This window comes from Bos taurus, chromosome 19 (genome assembly GCF_002263795.3).
Source record: "Bos taurus isolate L1 Dominette 01449 registration number 42190680 breed Hereford chromosome 19, ARS-UCD2.0, whole genome shotgun sequence".
Classification (NCBI taxonomy): Eukaryota; Metazoa; Chordata; class Mammalia; order Artiodactyla; family Bovidae; genus Bos; species Bos taurus.
In genome coordinates this window covers 28,903,673-28,925,181 of record NC_037346.1, presented here as the reverse complement: position 1 = coordinate 28,925,181, position 21,509 = coordinate 28,903,673, and the positions used below count along the sequence as shown (strand labels likewise).

Genomic DNA, 21,509 nt, shown 5'->3' with positions numbered 1-21,509 from the left:
TACTCATTGGCTTCACTCAATTGGATCCCACATACCATGCACCACAGCCAATTAAAAAAAAAAAAAAAAACTTAAAAAAAAATAGAGATGAGAGCAGTTATCATTGTTCCTAAAACCAATAGAAAAACCTCTGATACTTAATTGTTACGGATGGTGTTAGCCATCTGCTGAGGGCTATCACTTTTGATCCTCTTGATCAGAAAGCACCTCACACCCTACTCCTTGTGGATCAACATTAAGAATGGATATTTAATCTTTTTCAAATTAGAATTATTCCAGCCCAAATTCCAAGTACATGTTGACACACCCCAGAAATCAAGTGAAAGAAAGACAAAGTTAAACATACCTGCTGGCCTGCTGCCCAGAGCCCACCAGATTACAGAAGAGGATTAGCACCGAGGTCTCGTTGTGGACGGGCAGCGATAATCGCTGACCCTCACGGGCTGCCAAGCACGGGGAGACAAGTAGACCAGATGGACGAGCTGAAGATCAAGAATTACATTTGTGTTCTTAAAGGAGCTACTGCGCTGGGTCAGAACACTGGCTTCTAGCCCCTCTTCTCTTTGAGCATCTATTAACCACCCATGGGAGACACTGGAGGGCTACAGGGAAAGCAATATTAAGGTTCATGGCACATGTGCCGCTGGACACTTGGTGCAAGAAGAGGATCTACATGGTAGTGAACTTGCTGCTGTGTTCAGCCGATTTTAAAATACAGAGATTTTTCAGTTCTAATGAGATAGATGAAACTGGAGCCTATTATACAAAGTGAAGTAAGCCAGAAAGAAAAACACCAATACAGTATACTAACGCATATATATGGGATTTAGAACGATGGTAATGACAACCCTGTATGCGAGACAGCAAAAGAGACACAGATGTATAGAACAGTCTTTTGGACTCTGTGGGAGAGGGAGGCGGGGGATGATTTGGGAGAATGCCATTAAAACATGTATAATATCATATAAGAAACGAATCGCCAGTCCAGGTTCGATGCAGGATACAGGAAGCTTGGGGCTGGTGCACTGGGATGACCCAGAGGGATGGTATGGGGAGGGAGGTGGGAGGGAGGTTCAGGATGGGAAACACGTGTACACCCATGGCAGATGCATGTTGATGTATGGCAAAACCAATACAATATTGTAAAGTAAAAAATAAATAAATAAATATATTTTAATAAATAAAATACAGAGATTTTAATCAACACTTTTCAAATCTAATCTGAAAAATACACCAAAATGATTTTGGTTGCTTGTATGCTTTGATCAGAGAGCTGTAGAGTTTCTGCTCTCTTAGAAAGCCAACATAAGAAGAACAGAGGGAATGCAAAAATCTTTGTCATTGAGAAAGTAGAAGAATTGGACCATCCTCAATTTCCAATCAGCTCTGAAATTTTACTTTTAAGGCACAGACGGGTGATCTGTGATTAAATTTGAAACGAGGGCTTGTTTCACTGAGTTATCACATAATCAGGGCCTGTCAATGTTTTATTCCAGATTCCACACCCAGAGTCTCTCCAGTGACTCAAAGTGACTGCAGATACTTGGTTCCCACAGCCAGTCTGCCACCTAGGCTGGCTAAGGATACAGCCTGGGCAGAGAATTTATCTGTGGTACATGGTAAGACTGGCACAAGGTGCTCTAATATGAGTCTTCTTGACTGGTTAATTGGACCAAAATGTATACTGACCTACAATGAAAGGCTGTCAGAAACTGACCACCTTTGCCTATCCAAAGTTTAGGAAAAGTAAACATAGGGAAGTGAGACTATTAACAAAATGTCTTTTAATAACCTATTTGACCATCTACTACTCCAGTTTATAAGGGTTTTTTTTATTAATTTATTTTTATTGAAGGATAATTGCTTTACAGAATTTTGTTATTTTCTGTCAAACCTCAACTCAACATGAATCAGCCATATATAAATATATCTCCTCCCTTCTGGAACTCCCTCCCATCTCCTTCCCTATCCCACCCCTCTAGGTTGATACAGAGCCCCTGTTTCAGCTTCCTGAGCCATACAGCAAATTCCCGTTGGCTATCCATTTTACATATGGTAATGTACGTTTTCATATTACCCTGTCCATACATCTCACCCTCTCCTCCCCTCTCCCCATGCCCATAAGTCTATTCTCTATGTCTGTTTCTTCACTGTTGCCCTGTAAATAAATTCTTCTGTACCATTTTTCTAGATTCTGTATGTATGCATTAGAATATGGTATTCATCTTTCTCTTTCTGACTTACTTCACTCTGTATAATAGGTTTTAGGTTCATCCACCTCATTAGAACTGACTCAAAGGTGTTCCTTTTTATGGCTGAGTAATATTCCATTGTGTATGTGTACCACAACTTCTTTATCCATTCATCTGTTGATGCACATCTAGGTTGCTATAACAGTTTTACTTCAAGCACTGACCTTGAACCATAAGACTCCTGAAGACAAAGATTACTCCAGCACCCATTCTGAATGAAAGTGAGTTGCTCAGTTGTGTCCGACTCTTTGCCACCCTATGAATTGTAGCCTACCAGGCTCCTCCACCCATGGGATTTTCCAGGCAAGAGTACTGGAGTGGGGTAACATTTCCTTCTTCAGAGGATCTTCCCCACCCACGGATCAAACCCAGGTCTCCTACATTGTAGGCAGGTGTTTTACCATCTGAGCCACAAGGGAAGTCCCATTCTGAATAGTGGTTCTCAAAATGTGGCTCCAGGATCATTATCACCAGAGCTTACCAGACAAGTAATTTCTCAGGCCCCACCCCTGGCCTTCTGAGTCAAAAGCCCTGTGGGTAGGGTTCAGAAATCTGCTTAAACAAGCTCTCCAGATGATTCTGATACTAAGGTTTTGAGAATTCCTGTATTAGTTGATTGATTTTTAAAAATGAATCATCTGTAAAACAAATATCAGAGAAAATAAGCCTGATATTTCCAAGTACTAAAACTGAATGTCTTATGCCTTAGCACCCAATAGGTATTCTCTCAAACCTATAATTCATAATATGCAAATAAAATTTTGCAAACACTACTGTACCTGAGAGCATCTCCTGCCCAGGTGATGGGGGAGCTTGGAAGGCATAGACATTATCTCCTTCTGCAATAGTATTCAGGTCCTCTTCGTCAAAGAAAGACCGCTGGAGTCCACTGGGATACAGTTCAACCAAGATCACCTGGAATGAAAAGGATCATTTTCCCTTTTGTTTCTCAAAGGGAACTTAACAAAGAAGCAGTCTAAAAATGAACCAATTGCCTGAAACCTCTCTTTTACATTTTCCTTCCAAGTGGTTACTTATTTTTAGTAATAAAACACTAGGTGCTACAGTCAGACTAACACAGACTTGGATCTCAACTGCAACAACAGAATATCAAAGTGCCAAAGGAAGAGTGGGGAGAAGAAAATTGAAAAGCTAAAGTTTTATACCCAGCTAAACTATCCTGACAGAATGAGCCTAAAATGAAGCCTACTTCAGATAAACAAAAATTGAGAGTGTTTCCCACTAACCGATCTCCACTTAAAAAACTTCTAAATAGTATTGCCAACTTTTCTCACATTGTACCATACATGGAAAATATTTTTATGGAACACTGAGGTGAGCGGAAAAGGCTGGTTTTGTAGTGGAGCAGATGGGTGACTACTGCTGTGAGGGTCCTGGCTGCCCCCAGATCCAACTCTGTCCCCTGAAGGGTGGAAAGAATCAACAACTGAGCACACAGACATACATTTTTTCCTCCAATGGAGATCTTTATTAAAATAGTGAGAAAAGTCAGAAGAACTGATTGGGTAGAAGCAGGAAGGAGCCCACTGGGGTGATAGAAAGGTTCTGTTATCATGGTGGTTACACAGATGTACATGTAAAAAGTCAACAAGTGAAGTTATAACTTTAAGATGGACACTTTCTTATATCCCTTCCCTTCTGTAATGAAAAGGTTAAAAATATTCCTTAATTAGAAAAAAAAAAAATCTCATGAGGTCACCAAGTCACCAATTTTACACCAATGGAAGTATAAAATTTCCATTTTACAGTTAAAGAAACAGAGGATCAGAACTTCCCTGGAGGTCCAGTGGTTAAGGCTCTGTGCTCCCAATACAGGAGGCGTGGGTATGAGCCCTGGTCAGGAACTAAGATCCCACATGCTGCACAATGTGGCAAAAAAATAAAAAAATTAAAAAAAAAACTAAAGAAAGAAATAGGGGACTGATTACTTAGTCTAAGGTCCGAAAACTAGAAAGGAACTGAATCACAATTAGAACCCCATTTTGAGCCCTTCCCTTGTTGCTTTTCACCACCATCCCTTCTATCCTGTCCTTTCATGAGGGACCCTATTATGGGTCTGTCCACCAAAGTCACAGTGAATCCAAACTCTTTACCAAGACACTTAAAAAAAAAAAAGTGGAGCACACCCATCCCACTGTCCCCAAATCGCCTCTCTCATGTACTCATCCCAAGTTCCTCTTCAGTCTCCTGGTTTATATTCTCAGGAGTGAAAACATAGAATAGTGGCTCAGGTTCTGAAATCACCACCTGCATTCAAATCCTGGCCCAGGCACTGACCTTGTGTCACACTTGCCCAGTGCTCACTGGTACAATGAGCATAACTGTAATATCTGCCTCACAGGATGATGGTGGGGAGTAAATTAGCCATGGTGCTCAGCACTTAATCAGCACTACTGAGAGTCAGCTATTGTTGAAAGGATGATGATCGCCATCATCATCACCTTTTTGGAAGACAAAGGTGATTTCCCTTCTGGGTTATTCTGTGAAAAAGCAGGGAGCGGTCTAGGCCCAGTCATCACAGACACCAGGGACTATTAATCAAACAGTATCTCATGAGTCACACTGGAGTCACTGAGAGCCAAAAATTAGTCTAAATAGCCCAGAGGGCTGGTGCAGTTAGCATCCCTCATCCCATGCCCAGGTCCCCCATCACACCTCCTCTGGAGAGACACCGCCTTCCTCTGCAACCATCTTCCTCAGGGCTGCCACTGTGCTCAGGATTGGCACGGCCAAGCCAATGCGCAGGAACCGCTGGCTCTTGGAGGGGAAGACCAAGGTGACACTCAAGAATCTGGAAAATAGGAAGGAGGCCACATCCTTAAAGGACGGACATGGGCTGTCACCGGCATCACTGACACTAGACCAGGTTTAGCACTTGGGCAAATCTTTGCTTCCTGGTCGGGTCATTGCCTTTTAAGTACGTTGTCACCAGGTGGCAGCAGAGAGCCAATTCCCCAAGGGTCTCAGTAGCATGTACTTTTCCAGCGACTTATAAGTAAAAGATATTTGATCAAGAATCACAGCACAGGTCTTCCTCAACTTACAGTGGGATTACGTCATTGTAACTTAAAGTATCTTAAGTCAAAAATGCACTTAATACACCTAACCTATCAAATACCATAGCTTAGCCCTCCCCACCTTAAACATTCTCAGAACACTTACATTTGCCCACAGTTGGGCAAAATCATCTAACATAGAGCCTCCGTGATAATAAAGCTTTGAATTGCCCCTGTAATTTACTGAATGCTGTGCTGAAGGTGAAAAACAGAGCGGTTTTAAGTGTATGGTTGTTTACCCTTATGATCACCCAGCTGGACTGGGAGCTGTGGTGCTGCCCTGCCCAGAGAGGACCATACCTCACATTGCCTGGCTGGGAAAAGATCAAAATTCAAATTGCAAAGTACGGTTCCTACTGAATGCGCATCACTTTCATACCATTGTACAATCAAAATATTGTACGTCGAACCATCGTTAAGTCAGGGACCATCTGTTCCGACCTATGGTCTCAAGATTCTATTTGCTAAGTAGATAATCTAAAGCAAAAAGAAACTCTGACGTCGGAAAAGTAGAGCAGTCAAGTCTCTCCCTCCAGGACAACTCAACACTATTGACAAGGCTCCCCTTTTCCTCCTGAAGTTCTTTCTCCCTTGTGATGGAGTACAGCCCTTTTGCTCCCCAACTTCTCTGGACTCTCTCTAGTTCCACTGTCTACTACACCCAGCAGCACACCAGGGCTTACCCCTCCAACTCCTGTGTCTCCTGCTCTCTACTACAGTAACAATCTAATCCATATGAATAATTAGCAGAGCTGAGACTTGAACCCAGGCAGTCTGGCCCCAGAGTCAGTGGTCCTAACCATTGTGCTATGCTGCTTCTGGCCAGGAATCACAGCTGATATCTATCAGTAGCCATCATATGATGATAGGATAAGTCAGTTATTAATATATTTATGGCACTGACAATCAGCAGAACAGGAGTTCAAAGCAGGAAGCGAGATTCAGTTGCCAGGAAAGGATATATAAAGCCATCAGTCTTCACCGCATCCTAAAGATGGAGGATATCAACAGACAGAAGGCAAGAGAAAAGATTTTGCAAAGCGGGGGAACCCAGGGAAGAAAGGCCCCATATAGGAATTCACTAAGCTTCCATGTGGTTGGCAGTGGCCTTAACAGTCCCTGCCAAGACCTAGGCTTCTGGGATGCCTGTGCTACGTGCTTCCTCTTTTTGCAGAGCCAAACTTCATCATGTCTCCTACCTAATCCTGCCTCCTCTTTTCTTTTTTTCTCATATCTCCCAACAACCCCTTTCCATTTCCTTTGCCCCTTAAATAAACCTTTTCCTACACCTTCCCCAAGAGGAAAAAGGATTTAGAAATAAAGGTGGGGAAAGCAGAGGATGACAAGTTTTCTCTGGTTCACCTCTGTCTGTTTGAGTGGTACCAACTGGCCCATGCCAGCTTCTAAATGGGCCAAAGATGGAAGCCGGGCAATGGGGCTGATAAACAAAAGCATGTTTATAATCCCATCTTCAGCCAAAGAAGGAACTCAGTAACCTTTCACATTAATCATCCCACTAGGTCATTGGATGTCCCCAAGAAGCAAGGCTTGGCTGAGAAGCAAAAGAGAACTTTGTAGCTGCAGGGTCCAGAGATTCCAAAAGATGGACATCAAGTTCACCAGCATGATGCTCACGTACCTCGTCTGGCGCAGAGGGATGGGCAGGGACACGCACAGGAAAGGGTCGAAGGTGTTGCTCTGTTTCAGGCAGTGGGGACAGGTCAAGGAAGATCTGTGAGGGTGGAGGATACACATTAAAGTCGAATCGCCACTTGAACAGTTGGGCAGTTCCTCAAAGAGTTAGAGCCACCATTGCAATTCCTCTGCTAGGGCCATACCACAAAGAATTGAAGACAGGTATTCAGATCTTTGTGCACAAAGGTTCAGACAATGTTATTCACAATAGCCAAAGGGTGGATACAACTCATGTGTCCATCAATGGATAAATGGGTAAACAGAATGTGTTATAGACACACAATGGATTATTATTCAGTCCTGAGGTCCTCACACTTGCTATATAAATGAACCTTGATAACATTATGTGAGTAAAAGAAGCCAGACACCAAAGGCTACATAATTTATGATTCCATGTATATGAAATACCAGAGTGAGTAAAGCCACAGGGAGAGAATGCAGATTGGTGGTTGCCAGGTGATGAGAGGAGGAAGACCTGGGGAGTGGCTGCTTCATGAGTACCAGGTCTTCTTTTGGGGGTGATGAAAATGGTTACGAACTAGAAAAAAAATCGGTGGTTGCACAACATAGTGGGTGTACATGCTGCTGAACTACAACTTTAAAATGCTTAATTTTATGTTATGTGGCTCTCAACTCAATTTCTTAAAAAGGAAAAAGTTTAATCATATGTATGGGGATTTCCCTGGTGGTACAAAGGCTAAGACTCTGCTCCCAGTGCAGGAGGGTGGGCCTATGTTCAATCTCTGGTCAGGGAACTATATGCCACGTGCTGCAACTAAGACCCAGCACAGCCAAACAAATAAATAAATCTTAAAAAAAGAAAAGATAGACCAGAGAACAGACTGGAGTATTTAATGTTCAATCACTCTCTGCCTTTGGTGAATTTTCCTTTGGGAAAACCATGGCAATGCTGTAGTAAAAAGGATGCACCAGGCATAGAGCGCCAGCCAGCAGGGGGACCTGATGTTTGTGGGGACTCCTCTGCCACCCTGTTTCTCTCCCTCCCTCCTCCCAACCTCACCCATCACATACTGTGCCGTAACACAGACCTGAAAGATGTACTTTGTCATTGGGAACTTTCCAAACCCGTTTCACATTTAAGCAGACCAATGAGACGGAATGTTTTTCTTTGACTTACTCATTTTTAAAAAATCTACTAAAACTAAGCAAGGCCGAGTTTTTCTTGCAGATGCACCCTAGTCAACCGATCCAGGGACACGACCTTTAGATGGAGCCGTGAATCTCTGGCCCGGAGCAAGAGATGCATAGTTTGGCAAAAACATAGAATGACCTAATTTTGTATTTAAAGAATAAAGAAAGCATATTGTTTTCATAATAAACCAGAGAGAGGACGTGAGAGGCACCTGTTCCTCAAAGGATGAGAAGAGGATGATGAGTATAACCAACAGATCAGGGGGAGAGGGTAGCATCACTTTCACAGAAAACTCCAGCAGTTACGAGGCTCCAGCTACACCTCAGATGTGGCCTGGAGGGGTCCTTTCGTCCTTGCCATCCCCTCCAGTTCATCACAGTCCTATCCTACCGTCTCCCAGGCACTCACAGGAGAAAGGACAGAAAATCACCCCAACGCCCTTCACTCTTCACTCGCCCATTTTCCCCAAGCTATTCATCCTCTCTGTCCAGTTGCTTCTGTTCCAAAACTAGCCTCTCATCTGCCGCTGGAACTCAGAACTGCTGTCTGCTCTCCATGGGTTACAAATGCCCCAAAACGACGCTGCTCGTTTCACACCCTGGCCTCTCGCTGCCACTGAATATCCATCTGACACCTCCCACCCAGCCAGCTTCAGCTGCTCACTGGCTGGTGAGACGGATGTTCACACCGGCAATGGTAATTAAGACAATGCACAAGCAAGATGTCACCTCTCCAAATCTGCGATCTGAAAAACGCTTCTAAAACATACTCTGCCTAAAAGGGAATGCCACCTGTAATGGGAACCAGATTAGGATTTCTGTGAACGAAAGCTATGAATGCCACGGAGAGAGGAACACACACACACACACACACTGCCTCCTCTAGCCAAAACTCCAACATAGCAACAATCCTTGACTATTAAACTTGCAGATGTTTTCAAGCCATGATAATAATTGTATAGAATAACCAATTATTTGCCCTCCAGTCCAGTGGTCCTGGACCTTTTTGGCACCAGGGACCAATTTTGTGGAAGACAATTTTTCCAAGGGGGAGGGATGGTTTGGGAATGACTCAAGAGCATTACACTCACTGTATACTTTATTTCTATTCTTATTACATCAGCTCCATCTCAGATCATCAGGGATTAGATCCCGGAGGTTGGGGGACCCCTGCTCTAGCCTACAACCTTCAGCACTCTAATACTATTCTCCCTTCCCTCCTCCAGCCACAGGCAAAACCTCAGCTCCCTAAAAAAGGGACAGCAAGGGGAGATATAGGGAGAATCTCAGTGAGCAGGGGGCCTCTGCACTAACCCAGAATAGCACTTCCGGCTTTTGGTTTCACAAAGAAGACTGATACCAGAGGGCATCCTCCCCAGGAAAGGAGACGGAAGAGGGTCCAGATCAGCAAGGACCACACCCTGGGATTCCAGCCTGGAACTGGCACCCACTATGGCTGCAGAAAACCACTGCTCAGACCTCAAAAGCCCTAACCTAGATGGATGTCCCTAACGATATTTTTTTCCTTTACTCTGGACCAGAAGGCAGAAAGCAGCTATTTTTAGCTGTCACCAATCCCCTTTTTTTTTAGCATGAATATCTCGCTTCTTACTCACCCTTCTACAGCAATCAACCCAAAGGGTGCTTACAGTCCTTAGTATCAGCCTAAATGTCACTTCTTCAGGAATCTGTCCCTGACTCACCTTTTACCTTGTGACACTGTGATTTATAATAAGAAATATATATTTATGTTGAAAAGTATGTATATTCCTGGCACAGAGCTCCTAAAACCCTTGGAATTTCCTAAGTGATGAGAGCAGAAATAAAGGCAAAATGAGCATTTTTTGCTATTCATAAAAAACCCCGTACAACCACACCTGAATTTATGCTAAAACCATAGGATGGGGCTGGTTGTCAGAGGAACCCAGCACAGGACGAAGGACTTTCAGCTCCACGTGCTAGCTCCACACTAGCACTCAGCTAGGCTAAGATCCTACATGCTGCGGGGGTGTGGCCAAAAAGAAAAGAAAAAAAAAAAAGAAAGTAATGTAAGGGAAACAAGAGATTTTTTTCCTCTTTCACACTCATAACATGCACTTCAACACTCCCCCAATTTTTCCTTCAAAGCACCTGCCAGTTATACAACTATGTAAAAACCCAGGAGTCGCCCTAGATGTTCACAGTTCCCTTGGTCCCTCCCCCTCTTACTCTTAAACCCACTGGCAAGTCCTGGTGACTCTACATCCCCAACTGTTCCCCATCTACCCACCCTCCCTCCATCTCCATCACTACCAGTCTCCATCATTCCCAGTGCTGCCTCCCTTCATCACCAAAACAACTCATTTCTTTCTTTCTTTGTTTTTTTGGCTGCAGGCCACGGCAGGTGAGATCAGATCCCCTATCAGGGATCAAACTCATGCCAAGTACAGTGGAAGCTCAGATTCTTAACCACTGGACAGCCAGGGAAGTCCCAACTAGCCAATTTCTTAAATGGATAATTAGACCACATGCTGCCTTAAACTTTGAAGTGGTCTCCTATGGCCCTTAGGCTACATACAACCCATGCTACCAGATTGCCCGTCCAACTCTCCAGCCTCGCCTCTCCCCACCCTTCACTACTTGGCAGTTCTCTGTTCCCTGAACTTGCATCATCTCCACCCCAGACCCTTTGCTGCTTTTTCTGCCTGGAATATCCTGTCCCCAAGTATCTGAATGGCCAGCTTCTTGTCACTCAGCTCGCAGTTCGAATGTCCCCCCTGAAAATAAGCCTCACCTGATCATCTTATCTAAGGTCGGCTGCCTCCCCAACCTCCCAAGTTATCATTTCACTCATTGTTATCACAGATTGTTGCATATTATGTGTGTATTAAGTCCCTTCCCAGGTGGCGCTAGTGGTAAAGAACCCGCCTGCCAATGCAGGACACGTAAGAGATGTGGGTTTGATCCCTGGGTTGGGAAGATCCCCTGGAGAAGGGCATGGCAACCCACTTCAGTATTCTTGCCTGAAGAATCCCATGGACAGAGAAGCCTGGCCAGCTACAGTCCAAGGATCACACGGAGTTGGACCCAACTGAAGTGACTTGGCAGGCACATATGTGTACTATCTAACACCTCCCCCAATACATGCTTTCAAACTGTGATGCTAGAGAAGACTCTTGAGAGTCCCTTGGACTGCAAGGAGATCAAACCAGTCAATCCTAAAGGAAATCAACCCTGAATATTCACTGGAAGGACTGATACTGAAGCTGAAGCTCCAATATTTTGGCCACCTGTTGCAAAGAGCTGACTCTTTAGAAAAGACCTTGATGCTGGGAAAGACTGAGGGCAGGAGAAGGGGATGACAGAGGACAAGATGGTTAGGTAGCATCACTGACTCAATGGACATGAATTTGAGCAAACTCCAGGAGAGAATGGAGGACAGAGGAACCCGGGGTGCTACAGTCCATGTGGGTCGCAAAGAGTTGGACATGACTTAGCATCTGAACAACAACAAACCCCCAATAGAATGTTAGTTAATAAGAACAGTGGCTGGGGTGTGTTCACAGCTCAAGTCTCAGTACCTAGAAGGGGGCCTGGCAGAGTCTATGTAAGTTTATATTTTTTATATCCTTCATTATGCTGGGAAATCTAGAACTCCAAATAATGTGTTAAACTCAGCTCTCTGGTAATAAAGAACAAATCAGAAAGATCTCACCCACTTCTCAGCAATGGCCTGGGGAGATCCTAGGCCTTCACATTCATGTTTTATAGAACCATCTTCACCAATACTCCTCCTTCAAGCAGGATGGGAGGCCCAGGAGCCAGCAAGAAAGGAAAGAAATACTGAAAGTTGGAAACAACAGGAGTAAGTGCTTAACTGTGATTAATAATGGGGGAGACAAGGGAGCTTATGGTTTCTGTTGTTTTACAATCTCAAGGTAAACCTGGCAATGTGAGGCTGGTTACCAGCATACAAGTTTGCTGAAGCCTTAGGCAACACATTTTAAACATACCCTATTCTTACCTGTATTGTGCTTGGAAGTGGCTTTGCACAAAGCTTTGGCCCATAGAAAGCGGAGCCGATGGCGACAGAAGGTTCTCAGAGGTCTTCCTGGCTTCAGGTTGAAGCTGCAAAGAAATGAGGGGAGGAAACAAAATTAGCCATGCCTCCCATCACTTCACTGCATCCAGACCAATGAGACTCCACCGCCTCCTGGGTCCACAGCATCCCTTTCTGGGACTAGACCTGCAGAACCAGGCTTTCCATGTTGCTTACCATAATCTACTGCTCCTTCAATCCCTGGACCTCCCCAATTCCCTGAGAGAGTGACAGAGAAAGGAAAGAGACAGAGGTAATGTGTGTTGTGTGTGTGTGTGTGTGTTGAAAGAGCATGACCCTTGGTGAACACTCATACATACTACCCCAGCTCCAACCATTACCTCTGGATTAACAAACCCATTCTTTACCCCCATGCTTCTAGGAACCCTGTGTCTAAATGTTTCCTGTACATTTCACTTGGATGGGCTGTCATCACTTCAAACACACCCACACCAAATCTGACCATCTCCCGCCTCCTAAACCATTCCTGAACATATTTTCCAGCGAGCCAGTCTTCACGTGAACATCGTCTTTCTCAGACAAAACAGGTTTGCATCTCAGAATAATGAATGCGTCAGCCTCCTCCCACCGCACTCTGTCCTACTATATTCTTCTCTGAATTCCCTTACGTATGAGTGTCCCATTGCAGCTATAATAAATGTAATAAAGTAGTGGCTTGAAACAATAGAAATGTGTCCTCTTGTAGATTTCAAGACCAGACATCCAAAATCAGGGACTTCCCTGGTGGTCCAATGGCTAAGACTCTGAGCTCCCGATGCAGGACACCAGGGTTCGATCCCTGGTCAGGGAACTAGACCCCATATACCACAACTAAAAGATTCCACATGCTGCAAGATCTGGTGCAGCCAAATAAATAAACCGATATTTAAAAAATAAAAAGGAGGGAGGGACTTAATCAAGACAACTTGTGTGACACCCTGTGTGCACAGCTCATAACTGAGCAGCCAATGGGGCAGGGGAGGAGACAGAGGAAGGGGTTCAGTTCAGTCACTCAGTCGTGTCCGACTCTTTGCGACCCCATGAGTCGCAGCACGCCAGGCCTCCCTGTCCATCACCAACTCCCGGAGTTCACCCAGACTCACGTCCATCGAGTCAGTGATGCCATCCAGCCATCTCATCCTCTGTCATCCCCTTCTCCTCCTGCCCCCAATCCCTCCCAGCATCACAGTCTTTTTCCAATAAGTCAACTCTTCGCATGAGGTAGCCAAAGTACTGGAGTTTCAGCTTCAGCATCATTCCTTTCAAAGAACACCCAGGGCTGATCTCCTTCAGAATGGACTGGTTGGATCTCCTTGCAGTCCAAGGGACTCTCAAGAGTCTTCTCCAACACCACACTTCAAAAGCATCAATTCTTCGGCGCTCAGCTTTCTTCACAGTCCAACTCTCACATCCATACATGACCACTGGAAAAACCATAGCCTTGACTAGACGGACCTTTGTTGGCAAAGTAACGTCTCTGCTTTTCAATATGCTATCTAGGTTGGTCATAACTTTCCTTCCAAGGAGTAAGCGTCTTTTACTTTCATGGCTGCAGTCACCATCTGCAGTGATTTTGGAGCCCCAAAAATAAAGTCTGATACTGTTTCCACTGTTTCCCCATCTATTTCCCATGAAGTGATGGGAAAGAGGAAGGGGTACATAGGGTCAACTCCAAGCTTCCGATCTGGTGCCTGGAGAACCCCTGATCCATTAACAGAAGTGTGTGTATGTGCTCAGGGGTGTCTGATTCTTTGTGACCCCATGGACTCTAACCTGCCAGGCTCCTCTGTCCATGGGATTTCCCAGGCAAGAATACTGGAGTGGGCTGCCATTTCCTTCTCCAGGGGATCTTCCCAATCCAGGGATTGAACCCTTGTCTCCTGCATTGGCAGGCAGATTTTTCACCACTGAGCCACCAGGGAAGCCCATTAACAGAAGAGGGAATGGCAACAGGAGAAAGGGGAAGTTGAGGGAGGGGAGAGCAAGCCAAGTTCCAGGCAGAGACACCAAAGGACAAGGGAATGAAGGGCTCGGAGGAGAGAGAGAGAGACCATGGATGCAGAGCAGACGTGGGCATTTGGGGCTGCCCAGGACGGTCTTCTTTTCACTGAGAGTAGCCCTCACTTTGGGAATGCTGAATTCAGTCCGGGGGGAGGGGGCAAGGCTCTTTCATCAGGAATCCTTTCCTCCCTCATCAAAGAGACTGGTACGTGATCCAAGCAGGATGGATGAGATGTCCCTGCTCTTCAAGTCAATCACAGGCAGACTGACCTACAGGCCGCAAACTGCGACTCTGGCAGAAGTGTCCAGGCCAGAGGATTGAGCCATTCCTGCCACTGACACCCTCCCCACACCCAGAGCTGTCTGGCTCAAGACGGTTCCAAGCCTGGTCTCCAGCCTTCATTTCCATTCTTCACACCTGCCCTTTGCCTTCCAACTAATTCCTTTGTTGTTTGAGTTGGCTGATTGGCTGCCGTTCCTCACAACCAAAGACCTCACAATGACCCAGGCTGCTTCTCCATCAGGATGATAGGGCAGTGGGACTTCCCTGACAGTCCGGTGGGTAAGACCTTCCAATACAGGAGGTTTGGATTCAATCCCTGGTTGGGGAGCTAAGATCCCACATGCCTCAGGGCCAAAATAACTAAAACAGAAGCAATTCTTTGAAAATGGTCCACATTAAAAAAAAAAAGAAAATCTAAAAAAGATGATAAGGCAGCATGCGTTGGGAGCGGCTGCATACAGGACCGTCCAAGGAGGGGTATGTAAAGAGAAAATTCCAAACAAGGCTGGGGTGAGAGGCAATGGAGGGTCACTCACAAAGCATGGTGTATCAGGCAGGTCGGACCAGGCTGGGGCTACCCTGCTAGCCGAGTGATCCTGACTATCTCCCTGAGCCTTGTTCCACACCTAAAAGGAAGAGGAGTATTACGTCAGTTCAGGGAGTCATCATTTAAATAAAAAGAGATGAGGGTATCCTGCCTGGCACATGGTAGGTGCTTAATAGATGTTAGGTTCCTGGTCCTCTCCCCAGCCTCAGTCCCTTTCTTAATCCTGCAAGAGTGGCATTTTCTGTAAGATAAACTGCCCAAAATATTGCTGGTGTCACACTGTCCACAGGATAGTAAAAAGATGCCCTATTCACCAGATGAAAACATTTATTGTTACATTAACAGAAAAGAAAGTGGTCCTCATGTTTCCTGTTCTAGTTTCAAATAAATTGAGCTACATGGCTTTCATATGTTTGAAACAGAAATAGCCTCAGAAAGAAAAATTGTTCAGAGGTACACAGGGGCAGTCTCTTTCCTTCTTGGAAAGCGAAAATAAAGTTTGTGCCAAATAGTCCAACAGCTCTGCTCTTCTACCTTCAAGCATTCACAGCCAGCCCTCTGCAGGCAGCCCGATTTTCTGAGAGCAAGTTTCAGGAGGAGCTTTGACTCCATCCAGACACAGAAAAAGATCTTTCCTGGTCTCAATCAGGTCAGATGAAGAGCAGGGCAAGCTCCTCTCTCCGGCCAACAGCCAGCTGTGGTCTTGCTGGGTCGTGGGTGCCTTCTTGACACCCTTGGCCATTAAAGGGAGAGAAAGCAACCGGCGTGACTGAGAATCATGAGTGAGGGGCAGAAACCAGGCAGAGCTGTTGGTGGGTCAGCCAGTTAGGGCCCCGTCAGCTGTATAGGAGTCTGGATTCTGTTGTAAATGCAACAGGGAGCTGCCGAGGAAATTAAAGCAGGAGGGTGATGCAATCTTATTTCCTTTCTGAAAAGATCCCTCTGGCTGCAGCATGAAGAACACACAGTAGCGGGGCACACTGGAAAATGGAAAACCAGTTAGGGCTGCTTTCATGAGGGTCTTGAAATCGTAACACATTATTGACTTAAACTCACTGTCATCTTAAAGACAGGTTTGAGGTGGTGTGCTGTGGTTGGGACCAAGGCTCCAGAGCAGAGTTCTCCATGAGGGGGATGCTTTTGCCTCTCCTCCAGGGGACATGTGGCCGTGTCTGGAGACAGTTTTGGTGATCAATCACAATTACGGGTGCCACCGGCAGCTGCTAGGTAAAGAAGTGCTGCAAACGGTACAATGTACAGACAAACCCCCACTCCCCTAGAATTACCTGGTCTTCCGTCAAAAGTGCTGAGGCTAAGAAGCCCTGTTCTAAGAGTCGAATTTTCTAGCTTTGCATCCTGGCTCTCCTACTGGCTTGCTGTGTGACTTGGGCCAAGTTACTTAACCTCTCTGGGCTCTCCCCCACCTCTATGGGATGCTTTTCCTGCCACCAAAGGATGAAAGAGAAGGATCGAAAGGTAACTGGGAAGGCTGTTTATTCCTCTAACTTGCCAGGTAGGAAGTGCTGCCTGGCACAGGCAGGGAGTGGGGAGGAGCAGGGGAAAAATGGAACAAGAAGCCTTTTCTTTTTTGGCCACATGGCTTGCAGAATCTTAGTTCCCTGACCAGGGATCGAGCCCATGCCCCCTGCAGTGGAAGCACAAAGTCTAAACCATTTGACTGCCAGGGAAGCCCCAGGATGGTTCTTTTTAAAAGAAGAAAACAGGCTTTCAAGCTAGATTCCCCCTGGACTTGAATCCTGACTCTGTCACTTCTTCAGCTGTGCTGCTTCAGGAAGGTTACACAGCCTGTCTGATTCTTGGTTTACCCATATGCCAAATGGGGATAATAACTCTTGAAACACTCCACAAATGACAGTAGCTATTCATACTGTGTATAACACTCCAAGATGTGCTCTGAAAAGTACAGAACAGGCTACAATCACTATCTTCCCCATCCCATGCATTTGGCAACCTGCTGTCTCAGACATAAGAACTCTTTCTGCAGCTCTGTCAAGCTCTTTACCTTCTACATTATACTGTGGTTTAAAAGAGTTTATTCAAGACATGTATGGTGATGCTCTCCTTAAAGCTGCAACTTGTCATTTTAAAAGAAAAAGAAACAGAGACAACTGGCTGTGCAGACAAGTTAAAGGAAAAAGGTGACTCGGCTTCTTGAGCCACTTTATTTTTGAATAAACATTTTATGTATTTAAGGAGTGCAACATGACGATTTGATACACACCAAGGTAGTGGCGGTGATGGAATTCCAGTTGAGCTCTTTCAAATCCTGAAAGATGATGCTGTGAAAGTGCTGCTCTCAATATGCCAGCAAATTTGGAAAACTCAGCAGTGGCCACAGGACTGGAAAAGGTCAGTTTTCACTCCAATCCCAAAGAAAGGCAATGCCAAAGAATGCTCAAACTACCGCATAATTGCACTCATCTCACATGCTAGTAAAGTAATGTTCAAAATTCTCCAAGCCAGGCTTTAGCAATACGTGAACCGTGAACTTCCAGATGTTCAAGCTGGTTTTCGAAAAGGCAGAGGAACCAGAGATTAAATTGCCAACATCCGCTGGATCATGGAAAAAGCAAGAGAGTTCCAGAAAGACATCTATTTCTGCTTTATTGACTATGCCAAAGCCTTTGACTCTGTGGATCACAATAAACGGTGGAAAATTCTGAAAGAGATGGGAATACCAGACCACCTGACCTGCCTCTTGAGAAACCTGTATGCAGGTCAGGAAGCAACAGTTAGAACTGGACATGGAACAACAGACTGGTTCCAAATAGGAAAAGGAGTACGTCAAGGCTGTATATTGTTTAACGTCTATGCAGAGTACATCATGAGAAACACAGGGCTGGAAGAAGCACAAGCTGGAATCAAGATTGCCGGGAGAAATATCAATAACCTCAGATATGCAGATGACACCACCCTTTGGCAGAAAGTGAAGAGGAACTAAAAAGCCTCTTGATGAAAGTGAAAGAGGAGAGTGAAAAGGTTGGCTTAAAGCTCAACATTCAGAAAACAAAGATCATGGCATCTGGTCCCATCACTTCATGGGAAATAGATGGGGAAACAGTGGAAACAGTGTCAGACTTTATTTTTCTGGGCTCCAAAATCACTGCAGATGGTGACTGCAGCCATAAAATTAAAAGATGCTTACTCCTTGGAAGGAAAGTTATGACCAATCTAAATAGCATATTGAAAAGCAGAGACATTACTTTGCCAACAAAGGTCCGTCTAGTCAAAGCTATGGTTTTTCCAGTGGTCATGTATGGATGTGAGAGTTGGACTGTGAAGAAAGCTGAGCGCTGAAGAATTGATGCTTTTGAAGTGTGGTGTTGGAGAAGACTCTTGAGAGTCCCTTGGACAGCAAGGAGATCCAACCAGTCCATTCTGAAGAAGATCAGCCCTGGGTGTTCTTTGGAAGGAATGATGCTAAAGCTGAAACTCCAGTACTTTGGCCACCTCATGCAAAGAGTTGACTCATTGGAAAAGACTCTGATGCTGGGAGGGATTGGGGGCAGGAGGAGAAGGGGACGACAGAGGATGAGATGGCTGGATGGCATCACCGACTCGATGGGTGTAAGTCTGAGTGAACTCCGGGAGTTGGTGATGGACAGGGAGGCCTGGTGTGCTGCGATTCATGGGGTTGCAAAGAGTCGGACACGACTGAGTAACTGAACCGAACTGAACTGAAGGTAGTTAAATAATTACTTCAGTCAAACCAATAAACATATCCATCTCTTCACATAATTCCCTTCTTGTGTGTGTGGTGAGAGGACCTAACATCTACTCCTAGCAGATTTCTAGCACTCAATATGGTATTATTAATTACAGTCACCATGCTGCATGCTAGGTATCTAGATTCATTCACCCTACAAAACTGACTGCCATTCAGTCTCTCCCTCATTTATCTACTCATTTTAATAAGTATAATTTATTTACAATGTTGTGTTAATTTCTACGTACAGCAAAATGACTCAGTTATATATATATATACACATTCTTTATTGTATTCTTTTCCCTCATGGTTTATCACAGGATACTGAACATAGTTTCTTGTGTTACACAGTAGGACCTTGTTGTTTATCCTTCTGCTAATCCCAAACTCCCAATCCATCCTTCCCGCACCCCGGCCTCGGCAACCACCAGCCGTTCTCTGTGTCTGGGAGTCTGTTTCCGTTTCATGGATGGATCCATTTGTGTAACATTTTAGCATCCAATCTTTATTACCCTACAATAATAGTCTCCAAGCAGGCAGTGTAAAGATGGGAGAGTAACAGGTGAAAGAGCGAAACACTTCCGAAGGGCTTTTTAATCGATTCGCAAGAGGGATGGGAAAAAATGGTCCAGACGTAAAACAAACAAACAAAACAAGCAAAGCAGTTCTTGTAGCTGGTTCTTGATGTGGACCAGTTTTGAGACACATCAAAAGTAATGTGCGACTGATTCATTACCAAAGCTTGTAAAACATTTTTTAAATTACAATGGATTATTCATGGACATTGTTTTGATAACTTTGCTCACTCGTGGTATAATAAATTTACTCACTTTTCCTTTCTTAAGTGAGAGATAAAAGGACAGAAACCAATATTGATCTTTATTTAGCAAAGCCCATAGAGAGTATAACTGATGTATCAACCGACTGTGGCTATTACAAATGATCGTAGGGCTTTCTTACTCCCAAAGGTTTGAGGTTTCATCCAAATCTGGGAATGCTGAGGGCACACGTGAAAAGATCACCCATCCTGTGTCTTGAGAAAAATGATTGGGAATCACTTGCTCTGCAGGATAAGTAACTGAGAAAGCAGAGCTAAAATGGTAGCATTTGAAAATAATAAGCAACACCACCGATGGCCTTACAGGACCATTCTAAGGCATAGGATACTGACGAAAAGGAAAAATTTTTTTTTTCGAACTTTAAACCAAACAGAAACCGTATTCACCGAATCACTGGGATTAGAGAGAATGAGGAACGGTGATGGGAGGAAACATCTGGTCTAAAACAAACGGGGCAAAGAGGAAGGCGCAGGGAATGGTACTGTGTGAGCAGCAGCCAGAATACACAAAAATCTACGGAGCTGAATTTCAAGATTTAGTTTTGAGGAGTTGAGTAAATGTTCAAGGCAAAAAACTAAAATTGAACACAATGTGTTTTCTGAGGGTGACTGACCTTGTCAGAACCCGGCCCTCGGGAGGAGCCCTCCAAGTCCTCGTGCACGCGATCCAACAACCAGAGCAGGAACTCCAGGGCATCGTGCTGGGCATTGCCTTGGAACTGAGCGCCATACTTGGAGACTGCGTTCTGAAGGAACAGAGAAAAACCAGAGGGGCAATGCGGCCTTTCCAACAGCCAAATACATACATCTCCACTCTTCGGAAGGTTCTTTTCCATATAGGTCATTATAGGGTATTGAGTAGAGTTCCCTGTCCTATACATTTCTGCTCTGTATACAGATTCATTTGTATAACTTTTTAGATTCCACATATAAGTGATATCATATGGTATTTGTCTTTGTATTTCAAGAAGCCCGCTCAGTTGTGTCCAGCTCTTTGCAACCCATGGACTGTAGCCCGCCAGGCTCTCTTTCCATGGAATTCTCCAGGCAAGAATCCTGGAATGGGTTGCCATTCCCTTCTCCAGCGGGTCTTCCCGACTTGGGGATGGAACCCGGGTCTCCTACATTGCAGGCAGATTCTTTACCATCTGAGCCACCAAGGAAGCTCACTAACACATAAGTAATATTGTATAGTATTTTCTTCGTCTGACTTATTTTACTAAGCATAATATTCTCCAGGTCCATCCCTGTTGCTGAAAATGGCAGTATTTCATTCTTTTGTTTTTTTGGCTGAGCAATATTCCGTTGTCTGTTTCTATTACATCTCTTTTATTTACTTATTTTATCACGCCGGTCTTCACTGGGACATGTGGGGTCTTAGTTGGAGCATATGCGATCTAGTTCCCTGACCAGGGATCAAACCTGGGCCACCTGCACTGAGGGTGGGGAATCTTAGCCACTGGACCACCATGGAAGTCCCCATATCTTCTTAATCCAATTGTCTGTTGATGGGCACTTAGTTTACTGCCATGTCTTAGCTATTGTAAATAGTGCTGCTGTGAACAAACAGGTGAGTGTATCTTTTCAAACTAGTGTTTTCATTTTTTTCCTGGAAATATACCCAGGAGTGGGATTGCTGGATCATGTGGTAGAATGTTTTAATACACATGATTATCTCTCTTCCCTGAAGCTCTGGCCCTTGTAGTGCTGGGGCCCATGCTCCCCTGCCCCCATTAGTCTATTTCCGCGCTCTCTCTGCTCATCCCACAGGTAGACAGCTTCCGGCCCTGCTCTCTCAGCAGTGGTTTCCTTCGTTCCCAATTAACTCTCCTCTTTGAGAATGACCACATGACCCAGTG

The 21,509-nt window shown here is 44.8% G+C and overlaps 1 protein-coding gene across 5 annotated transcripts in view; it reads right to left on the bottom strand.

Annotated features, from left to right (window-relative positions):
• The window catches only part of USP43 (ubiquitin specific peptidase 43), a 51,744-nt gene that overhangs the window by 22,149 nt on the left and 8,086 nt on the right, over window positions 1-21,509 (bottom strand). For 3 of the 5 annotated variants that reach the window (XM_005220429.4, XM_010816071.4, XM_005220432.4), the window contains exons 2-8: window positions 20,265-20,396; window positions 15,075-15,164; window positions 12,180-12,283; window positions 6,969-7,061; window positions 4,929-5,064; window positions 3,032-3,167; window positions 347-482 (exon numbers count right to left, since the gene is read on the bottom strand). In XM_005220429.4, the coding sequence (XP_005220486.1) occupies window positions 347-482; window positions 3,032-3,167; window positions 4,929-5,064; window positions 6,969-7,061; window positions 12,180-12,283; window positions 15,075-15,164; window positions 20,265-20,396 (827 nt within the window). The remainder of the gene's footprint in view (window positions 1-346; window positions 483-3,031; window positions 3,168-4,928; window positions 5,065-6,968; window positions 7,062-12,179; window positions 12,284-15,074; window positions 15,165-20,264; window positions 20,397-21,509) is intronic. The other 2 variants (XM_005220431.4, XM_010816072.4) reach the window with 1 other exon arrangement.